Raw genomic sequence first — 10,964 nt, forward strand, 5'->3', positions numbered from 1 at the left:
TGAGTATCAAATTATTTTTAACTAGACCAAAAACATTATTAGATCTTTGTTTAACAGCAAAGACCAGAAAGAACTTTTATATTGTTTCTCTTTCATTACTTAATTGAGTGTTAAGGCCAAGAAATCCCACTGACTTTGCACTCTCTTAAAATGGAATGAAAAACAAACCGAGAAATGTTGGGAAAAAACAAGAGCAGCAACTGCCTCTGCTCCCCAATCTAATCAGCATCTGTATCTGATTGTACTGAAACTGTTTTGCATTTACAGCCTTCAGTGTGGGAGCTGCTGGGCTCTGAGAACTGATGGTTTAGAGTTTTTGAAGTTTAAAGCACACTCAGGATGTTGTGAGAGGCTTCAATTATTCAGGCTGTTTTTTCGAGGAGCGAGAGATGAATTCTGCACATCATCATAAGTGTCCTCTGATGTGTCCCCTCATCATCTGTGGTCGTTACACTTCCACAGTCAGCAATTCTGTCCGCCTGCAGTGAATCTCGGATGTCACCATGAATTACGTCGCCGTTAACAGGCTGTTGGTCTTTGCGATGTCACAGCTGTGAGCTTGATGGACAGTGAAGTATCCACGTGTCACAGCCAAGTGAACACAACACGTCATCAGTAAACAACAATAGTCATAGACACTTTTCTTTCTTGTTTTTCTTTTCCTCTGTCTGTCTGTCTCTCATTAGGTACTTCTAAACCCCTTTTTTCTCTTTTTTTAATCCACTAAGGTTTTGTTTATTTCTGTTTCTCCTCTTGTGTTCTTCTCTCATGAACAGTTAAACGTCCTTCCTCTCCTTCTTCTCTCTTTTTATAATCTCTGCTGTTCTTTCTCAATCAACATTCACCCTTTCTTTTCCTTGCTTTACCTTCCTCTTCCCTCCTTTTCTACTGTTTCCTTTTATTTCCTCTTTTCTTTATCTTCTTTTACTATTCTGTCCCTTGCCTCTCATCCCCTCTCCTTTCCTTTCCTTTCCTTTCCTTTCCTTTCCCTCTAGCTCCTGTCTTTCTGCTGATGGATCAAATTTCCAGTAGTTCTTGGTAAAGGGGGGGTGTGGTTACCGAGTAGAGGAGGTGGGTCTGCTCAGTCAGGAAATGCGTTCTGATTGGATGATGGGGTCTCCTCGGGCTGAGCTAAAAGTTTGCTGAGTGAAGGAGGAAGTCGGTGTGTTGCTGTAGTTGTTGGACAGGACAGGACTGCTCACCACTGTTGACTGTTGAATCTAACGGAAACCTCGCAGCCATGAAGAGATCTTCCAGGTAAACGGTTGCTTTACAATTTACAATCAATGATTGACAGAAAGAGTAGGGCACTGGGAGCAGACAGAGTTTACTGATAAAGCTTTTTGGAGGAGAAAGTCTTATGGATTCATAGCACCAAAAGGTATGAGTAAATGTATGCATTTTGTAAAGGACAGTGCATAGCTTTAGTCTTTGGGTGGTTAGTAGTCAGTTAGTAGTAGTGTGTGCCGCTTTTAAAGTCAGCTGGCTGAATTTCTGAAAAAAACGAAAAAGTAATTTTTTTGTGTCACGCCCAGTCCCTCATTTGTTGTTTGAGTAATATTTGACTTGGATTATAGGTTGCTAAATGAAACACTGCGGTTTAGTTTGAAAATTCATTCAGGCTTCACCACCTTAAGTTTTTGGTTATTGTCAGTCTAAAAAAAAATCCGTTTTTTTGGGTCTGGCTGCACGACAGGCTGAGGAAGTTGGGTTGTTTGTGGTTTGCGTGACAGACTCTGTTGTCACGCAAACTGTTTGATGCAGTAGGTTTCCCTGTCTGCAGGGCTGTGGGGAGGGGCTGCAGCATAGTAACATGAATACAGAAACAAGAGCCAGTTGTGTTAGTGGACCATGGATCAAATGGCAAAACATAGGTCTGATGTGAACTGAAAATGCTAAATTATGTCATTTTAAAAAGAATTAGTCATAGTTTAATTGTGTAATTCAAACAAAGAAGGAAAAAGTGGAGTGAAACTTGCTTTTCATTAAAAAATTATTACATTCACAGTATTCAGAAAACTGAAATCTGACTTTTATGGAAACAGGCATAAAGTATTTTGTAAATGTGGCGCCTTCTTCTGAACTGGATCTTTTAGCTAAGAGCTCTGTCATTATGTCACACATGTTGAATGAATTTATGCACCTCTTTAAGTATAATTAGTCGCTCTTTTGTCTTTGGGCTACTAATGATGGTGGAAACAAACAAATGTCACATTTCTGTCCAGTTATGAAACACACACACACACACACACACACACACATAAATATGGGATGAGTGAATGTGAAGTGACAGGGACTGGTCACACTGTGCTCAGCAGCCCTGTCACTTAACTGATTGTTCTGTTAAATCTAATTGATTCTGGCAGCAGACAGGACACAGCTCCTGATACAGATATTACAGTTTCTTTATTAAACCCTGGCCTACCGCATTGTGACCAGGCCGGTGCAGAGCTGTGGGACTCATGTTACGATTACTGATTCTGCTCTGCATGCAAAAACACTGACAACATTGATTGGACATCCTGCTTAACATGCGACAAACATATTGACCGTGTTGCTGATTGCAGAGAAGCATTTTGCAGCACTAACTGTAGGTTTTGCCGCAGTAAACCAGTATATCATCACTATGATTGCCTTTCTTTTAATATGATATTAAGTGAATTTCAGATTAAATCAAGGGTAATAACCCTTAAAACTGTAGGGCATTGTACAAAGTTGAGGTCTGGATTAATGCAAATACAAGGAATAAGGAAAAGATTTCTATCATGTTCACTCTATCCATCTGTTTCCTTTTTATCTCTGTTTCATGGGACAGAAAGTTTTGATAAAAATAAATTGGATGTGATTTCTTCAAATTTTCTATTTAAATAACTACTTTTATGTTTATAGTTGTAGCACGAGTAAACCTCAGATTTAAACCATGTAAAATTCTGACGAAGTAAAAAATGGAAAAAATGGAGCAAAGTTCAGTGTCTTAATGTATTTTGAGTTGAGTGAAGACGTGAAGATGATCACATATGATTGTGTCCATTAACTGAACCACAGCAGTACTTCAGTCATAATGGACTAGGAAATGGACACACCGCTCCCACCACTCCCACAGGGGGGCTTTGACCCATCAATCAGAAAACAACATCCATTTTCTCTCTGCCTGCATCACTATAATAAAAACAGATTTACTACAACACCCATTGCTAAAGTTTCTCTCAGGTGAATGAAGCTCTCTCCTCTCCTCCTCCTTATGTAATAAGTTTTAATATATGTAATGTAAGATAAATGTATTATGGCGCCCACTCTAGGTTTGGCTGGTGGGATTTATTCAGAAGTTTGCTTTCTGAATAATTCAGGTAAAACTGATCAGCTTTGTAGAACACACGCTATGTTTTTCCAATCTAAAAACCTGAAACAAATCCCAAGCTCAGCCGAGCTACAGGAAGGGTTCAGGTTGTTGTTTTTATAGAAGCAGAGCATATTAATTACGGTATCTGTCTGTCGGTTGACGGGTGTTCTAACCATCTGCCAAGCTATCTCTGTGCCCATTAGGGTGGGTCAAGCAAATTTCTGTTCTTTCCAGACCACACTGAGATAAGTTTTCTTGCCTGGCAGCAAGAGGTCAGAAACGTCTGGGTGAGCTTGAGATTCCAGAGATTTTTAAGCAATCTGTCTACAAAGAATTAATGAATCTTGATGGCACTTTCTCAAAACTCTGATGGGGGAAGCCTGTAGGGTCTTTGATGCCGACTAGGCCCCTCTTGTTGTTACAAGAACTGATTGTGTATTGAGAGTGCAGGCAGGCAGAAAATGTCAACAATACACTCAGTGCTCCGTTTGCATTCCCTCTCCCTGGAAAACTGGTGACTGGGACTGCAGCCGCATGGCTTTTAGATCCACAGTTATTTGCCCTGTCTGGCTGCCAGTTACCCAGCATGCCCTGCACTAATTACTGGCTCTGAATCAATCTTGTTCTCTTATTGGCTAAAACCAGGCCACGCCTCATCTTGCTGGCACACCACGCATACACACACACACACAGAAAGTTCAAGAGACAAACAGGCCTTTATGTGGTTATTTTAAAGAGCCGACACCCTGCCTGGTCGCCTCCAGCTGGCCAGAGACACAACAGACACCAGTTAGGATCTTAGATCAGTCGCCCGTTCACTCTGCAGTCCGTCTTTTAATCTTCTTCAGATGCTTTGTGTTATTTCAAACACACACATACCAGCTCTGATCTTTTATGATTAATAATTGCTCTTTTCACCTGTGTGCCTTATTGATTTGTTAAACACATTGTGGCAAACCTACATAATAAAAAAAACTTTATGAATACATTTCACTTGGCATGACCTGACAAGTTCAGTGAGACACTGAGAGGTCTCAGTGCTGTGAGGTTTAGTCAGGTAACTCCCTGTTAAACAAACTCATCTAGAGAAGTAGACACATGGTTCATCCTGGTGATTGAAGGTGTCCTGTTGAGTTTTCTTGTTAACAAACTAAAGTTGTTTACACTCAGTGTTCAGTGTGTAATTTGAGGTCTAACAAACATGTAGAATGCATTTGCTTCCTCATTAAACATTTTGTAAAGACGATTTATTTGAATATTTTAAATAAAGTTTTTTTCATTGCAATAATTTGTTTAGCAATCTTAAGTTGAATCTCTCCTCAGTTTATGTGTTTTCACCATCTATAGAACCTGTATGGTTCATCATTTGCGTTTTTCAGACACACATGAAAGTCAAACACACCGTTCCCGACTCTCCTGTTGCTGAGCAGGAAGAGACAAGCCCGCAGTTTCCCCTTATCTTATCAAGCCTCACTTTTACTGCTGTTGCCATGGTGATATGCACCTGTCAGCTGAGGCAGCGCTTCAACATCCTGATAATGTGATTGGTTGACAGCATCCTGACAGTTTAGGTTGAGCGGTCAGCATGCACTGAAATGCTCAGTGGGCAGTCCTGATTGGTTGACGGACAGCTGATTCAGGAACAGCTTCGCCCGCTGCAAACTGATGAGGCAGCTCCAGGTTTTGATTGACAGGTCTAATTATGGATTCAGGCAAAAGTGGATGAGTGACTGGTTGTCATTTTGAATTTAAAGGAGTATATAAATCCATATGTTTTGTATACATTCAGCTTTTCTTTGTGACATTTGGTAACAGGAGTGCTTCTCCATCTCACTTCTCTCTCTCATCTCTGCTTTGATCCTCCTCTGTCACGTTGTTTGGCTGAGCACCACATTCACTGTGTGATTCATTGTCACCCACCATGTGTGGTTACATAGATAATAGGACTTCTCTGTTTACTTTGTGTCTGCTGACTCTTTTTATCAACCTGTGTGCACAGTCATATGAAAGAGTTTTGACTTTAATCGTTTTCTCTGTTCATCAAAGACAAACTAAACTGTCCTTATCTTTGTGTCTTGTCCAAAAGCAAAAGTGTATGCCCCAGTATTAAATGGTATCTTATAACGTAAGGTGAACCCTATTTTCTTATGAAAATATCAGGAGAGGAGCAAGAGGGAGGTTGGGCATCAGAGAGGCAGCATGTAGAGCCAAAATACTTTCACATCTAACTTGCTAAATGAGGCGTTTTTGTTTTTGTTTTCAACCAAACCAGAGTTGGTGATTGTTGAAACAATGGAAAGACAAAGTGAGTTTTATTTTGTTTCTGTTGAGTTTGAAAGAAGTTTTAAATTGTTAAAGGTAAAATGTTTTTCTCAGTGGAGTGTGGTGGTTTTGAATGCAATGATGTGGTTTCTGGTTACACAAAAAGGATCTTACTCTTCCACAAATGTGGATGTTAATGTTCATAATGTTGTCAAACAATTTGAGCCTGCAGTCGGAAAAAAGAGCACTTTCAGTGGATGTTCTTTGATGTTGCACAATTGCTCACAAGGATTCAGTTGCTGCCAGCTCCACCACTCTCGCTCAATACTGGACCAATTTAAAGAATCATTGTCCCCATTAGTCACTTAGACATAAAAACATAGAAAAATAAGGTTGAAAAATACCAAAGTTACCCTTTAACTAGTTATAGGAGCCTTGGGCAAAAATGAGCTGTGGGCCCCTGTTGACCACACAGCCTGTTCATTATGTATGAGTATGAATCATCACATACTGTACAGTACTCTCAACAGAATAGACCGTATACCTGGGCATTTTGGGCAGTTTTGGCCAGTTGGTAATCCAGCCTTGCATATCCTCACAGGAAAACAAAATGACACCACATAGACCTTTAGCATACATCAAAACTGTGGTCTTAATTTTCTAAAACCTGAACAAATGACCTCTAATAATTGTTTACATCAGTGGGAAAAATAATAATAATTTTCACAGCATTTTAAGATTTTTCACATTCCAGTTAATATGTAATGTTTACATGAAAACAATATTTACAGCCCTCCAGACTCCGTCATTTCAGGAGGATAATGTCTGTCTTACAAGTCTTGATTATAGGTTTTTGCTGACTCATTCCTCTGCAGCTGCCCCGCAGACATTCCTATTGTCCAGTTAATGTAAGACTGAGCGGTGAGGGTTGTGGCTTGCAGAGCATACAATAAATAATTCAGAATCTTATAGGGAATGCATGATGTCTCAAGAGTGTAAGAAAATATGGAAAATATTGCGTGTGATGTACTGCACTTGCTGGTGCAAAACAACTTCTTACACTATCCTTTTTCCCATTATGGACAGCCACACCTTGAATCGTCTTATGTTGCTTAACAATTTATATATATGATATTTCATTCATATTTCATTATTTTGTCTGTTTCAGTAAATCCAAAGAATGCACCCTCAATGCAGGTAAGAAGAGGTTTTTTTATACTCCACTTTATATTTGTGTATCTTACAGTGTGTACTTTTACTTTGCTGTGAAAGTCCTTGAAGTACTCTTAAAGGATTTGTGTTACTGTCATTCTGAACCATGAAATATTTTTCATTAGAAATATTGAACATCCATTAGAATTAACAAAGAATCAAGAAGAATCTGTAGTAAATAAAATTATCCGTTATTGCTGGAAAGTGTTCAGAAGATGGAACTGAAGAACTACAAAAATCTAAAATATTGCACTGCGGAACCTTGTTCTGGCTGGGTATGTGTGGTGTGATCATCACAACTAATGAGGACCAGATCGTTATCTTTCTTCTGCCAGCAGCAATTTTGTAAGAAAAGAAACATAACCAATAAAGTTAGGTTTGTGTGTGTCTGTGTTTAAATGAAGACTGATGAACTCTCACAACAACTTTCAGTTAATGCAGTTATTTTCTAAAAAGATACCCGTGAACCGTCACCTTCTCGTTCTGTCTCTTATACTCTGCAGCTTGAATATTTTTCCTGTTCCTTTCTTTCCACTTAACCTTTCATCGCTCCTTTTCTTCCCTCTCTCTGTCCCACCAGAGGACGGCTACGTAAGGATGTTCCTCCGAGGTCGCCCCGTCACCATGCACATCCCTGACCAGCAGAGGGAGAGCTTCAGCCTCGACCAAAAGGTGGCGCTATCTGACCGCAAGCTCAAACTGCAGTGGGTGTATCCTTCAGACTGGGAGAGTGAAACAGAGAAATAGACAGAGAAACTGTTTCTTTGATGGATCAGGATGAATTAATTATGATCTGTCTTGAGGTTTTCAAACTAAGGTGCGCCTCCCACAGGAACACAGGAAAGTTGAAATAGAGGCACGGAGGGAGAGAAAATTTTATGAGGGGAATTTGAGTCAAAAACTCTACTCTGCTTTAAAGGTTTGTTAGTAGCCTATATATGGCCATGAATTAATAATAAGTTATTTGTCAGCAAATGTAAAAGTAGTGCTCTGGGTTTATTATCCTAGAAATTGTAAAGGGGGAATAAACTTCAGTACCTGTGAGCCACCTTGTAAAGAGCCTCAACTAAATGTCTAAAAGAAGAATATAAAATGTTATTTTTCGCTGGTCCTGTCCAGCTTCACCCATCTTGTTCCCTAACTTAAGCGTGGACCAGCTACGGCTACCGTGGACGTGACTGTCGCTCCAACCTCTACCTGCTGCCCACAGGCGAGATCGTCTACTTCAACGCCTCCGTGGTGGTGCTGTACAACACCGAGGAGCAGCAGCAGAGACACTACCTGGGCCACAACGACGATGTCAAATGGTGAGAAACCAGCAGGCTGATAAGAGCTGTCTTCCAAGTGCTGTTTAACATAAGGTCAGGGTAGAGTTATATGTTGTCTGATTTCCTGTGTAACCTGCATTCTGCCATTGGTTTCCTGTGTGCATGTCAGTGTATCTCTTTTGATCAAAGGCTGTGCTGAAAGATTACCTACTCAGGTACTGTGTGTGCAGTACACATGCAGAATAATACACAGGGCGGAGAAAGACAGTGACAACAGGATATGGAAACATTTGTTTAAACAGAGGAGTGACTCTTGATCTCTTGTGATGCAACTTTTCAACAAGACACATATTATATATGTTGAAACATCTAAATGCGTCACGCAATTCTTCTGTATCCATCTACTGAAATGATTTCCTATATGCAACACTTTTATTATTCAGTCAAACCTGAAACTCCAATATTATACACCTAGTTGGTTAATCAGGAGCTTCCTCATGAAGTCCAAAACCTAGAAAGGACAAAAGGAGCAATTCTTCTCTGCATGAAGCTGGTTGTGTTTATCATTAATGTGATTTTTGGTTCACTTAATGAGTACTAGTTGACATCCTGAATGAGTTCTGTGACTGGAGCCATTGGGATGTAAACAAACTGAATCCCCAGAGGCATGCTGGGAACGCTACTCATCTCTACAGGGAAACAATCATGTTCTCCTCTCCCACGGCGTCATATTGAGTTCTACTCTTCCTCTTGCTATGGAAAGGATCGAGGATCTTTCATTTTGTGTTGATTCTGGCGGCCCCTGGTGTTTCCACTGCCTTGTTTTATTTAATTAAAGGGGAATCAAACCGAATCCGACCCGGTGGCATTAAGAATAACTATATAGAAACAGGTAATCTTCCCGCTGATCGTCTTGTTTGTTTATGTAGGTCCTATGTGTTTCTAAAACCATATATATATTAATAACATATTTCCTTGGCGTGGAAGTCAGAGCATCAGCAACTGATCCAGTGTAGACAGCTTTTAGTGTTTACATTTTAAAAATTTACTTTCATTGTGTTTGAATCTGAATCAGCAGTTTGTATCTGCAGTGAGGACGTTCATTTAGGATTTTACACCATTTTCCATCAAAGCCAGGAGCTGTGTAAGATCATTAAAATGAAGTCATAATTTATATTTTCTTTTCTTAGCCTGAGTGTGCATCCTGACATGGTTACCATAGCAACGGGACAAGTGGCTGGAAACTCTAAAGATGGAAAGGTACTGTGAAAGCCTCACTTATATCTTCCTACAGAGTTTCACTCGCTGCTATATATAGACACTTTTTTGTTTTTTACATTTAAAATTAGTTTGTCTGACACACTGTTTCTCTCTGTCACCTCTCTGTTCAGCTGCTGGCTCCTCATGTTCGAGTTTGGGACTCTGTGAGCCTCAACACGCTCCATGTGATCGGGATGGGAGTGTTCGACAGAGCCGTCACCTGTGTGGCTTTCTCCAAGTCGGTATGCAGTTTCACATCTTGTAGAGTTTCCAGAGGGTTTGACACTGAAGTTTAATCAATTAATAAATACTTAATGAAGGTATAACTTCTCTTAGAATGGCGGCACCTATCTCTGCGCTGTGGATGATGCCAACGATCACATCCTGTCGGTCTGGAACTGGCAGAAGGAGAAGCAACTGGCTGACGTCAAGGTACCTTTTGACCATCTGACCCTGACCTCATTTATACAGCTGTATCATTACTGATACTATCTCCTGGTTCTAAACTGTAATTGACAAACAATGTGCATTATATCTTCTTGTCTTCTGTCTCTGCAGTGCTCCAATGACTCTGTACTGGCTGCTGTGTTTCATCCCATGGATGCCAACCTGATTGTCACCTGTGGAAAATCTCACCTCAACTTCTGGACCATGGAGGGCAACACTCTCACCAAGAGACAGGGCCTGTTTGAGGTACAGCCGTGATGACAGCTGCTCCAGAAATGTGTCACACTACCCCCCTGCCACGAGTTAACCTTATTAACCCATGCTGTGGGGAAAATACACTTGCTTGTTATTTCATTAGCTACAACTAGCTAAAACAAATGCAGTCTAATCTAGCAGTCTTGCCATAGATCCTATCTGATCTCTCTCTCTCCGCCGTTCCTCCTGTCTCCTCGTCTCGTCTCTCCTCTCTTCTGCTCTTCTCTCTCTCTTCCGTCTCTCTCTCTCTTCTCTTGCGTCTTCTCGTTCTCTTCTCTTCTCTCTCTCTGTTTCTCTCTCTTTGTCTTTCTAGAAACATGAGAAGCCAAAGTATGTGTTGTGTGTGGCGTTTGCTGAGAATGGAGACGCCATCACAGGAGACTCCAGTGGAAACATCTACGTCTGGGCCAAAGGTAGAATCTAAATGAATCACAATAATCCCTTTTGTTAAGGACATTCAGGTATTGTATTTCCAAACACTGAAAGACTCGTTGCTCACTGAAGTATGAAAATGTTTTGCAAATTTGCCAGTTATGGATCATTACTAAAATTTAGTCAGAACAAATTTTGTGATACCTGCTTAAACACGAGCACAAGCAAAAAATGTTTCCTTGCTCATCTTAATGTGCAGTTTTCATTAGTTTTCCCCACTGATTCAGGAGTATGAAAATATAAAAGGATCAATTAGAGACAGGGTGTCTTCCATTTGTGTTCTGATTTCTTGTGTCTTCTGATTGACAGGTGGTAACCGCATCAGCCACCAGGTGTCTGGGGCCCACGAGGGCGGGATCTTCTCTGTTTGTGTCCTGAAGGATGGCACCATGGTGTCTGGAGGAGGGAAGGACCGCAAGGTGGTGCTGTGGGGCCACGATTACAGAAAACAGGCTGAGATGGAGGTGAGAGAAGCAAAGTGTCCCGTG

At 40.7% G+C, this 10,964-nt stretch overlaps 1 protein-coding gene across 2 annotated transcripts in view; it reads left to right on the forward strand.

Moving 5' to 3' along the window:
* Nucleotides 1-10,964, forward strand: part of eml2 (EMAP like 2) — a 28,176-nt gene that overhangs the window by 11,947 nt on the left and 5,265 nt on the right. Inside the window, exons 1-10 of one of the 2 annotated variants that reach the window (XM_035679977.1) lie at nt 1,125-1,257; nt 6,771-6,799; nt 7,395-7,524; nt 7,972-8,121; nt 9,273-9,342; nt 9,474-9,584; nt 9,679-9,774; nt 9,901-10,035; nt 10,358-10,457; nt 10,786-10,940. In XM_035679977.1, coding sequence (XP_035535870.1) covers nt 1,241-1,257; nt 6,771-6,799; nt 7,395-7,524; nt 7,972-8,121; nt 9,273-9,342; nt 9,474-9,584; nt 9,679-9,774; nt 9,901-10,035; nt 10,358-10,457; nt 10,786-10,940 — 993 coding nt within the window. In that variant the 5' untranslated portion in view covers nt 1,125-1,240. Of the gene's footprint in view, nt 1-1,124; nt 1,258-6,770; nt 6,800-7,394; nt 7,525-7,971; nt 8,122-9,272; nt 9,343-9,473; nt 9,585-9,678; nt 9,775-9,900; nt 10,036-10,357; nt 10,458-10,785; nt 10,941-10,964 lie in introns of those variants that run through there. The other variant, XM_035679978.1, reaches the window with a different exon arrangement.

Source organism: Morone saxatilis, unplaced genomic scaffold (assembly GCF_004916995.1).
Source record: "Morone saxatilis isolate NCDOM2014 unplaced genomic scaffold, NCSU_SB_2.0 Contig8, whole genome shotgun sequence".
Classification (NCBI taxonomy): Eukaryota; Metazoa; Chordata; class Actinopteri; family Moronidae; genus Morone; species Morone saxatilis.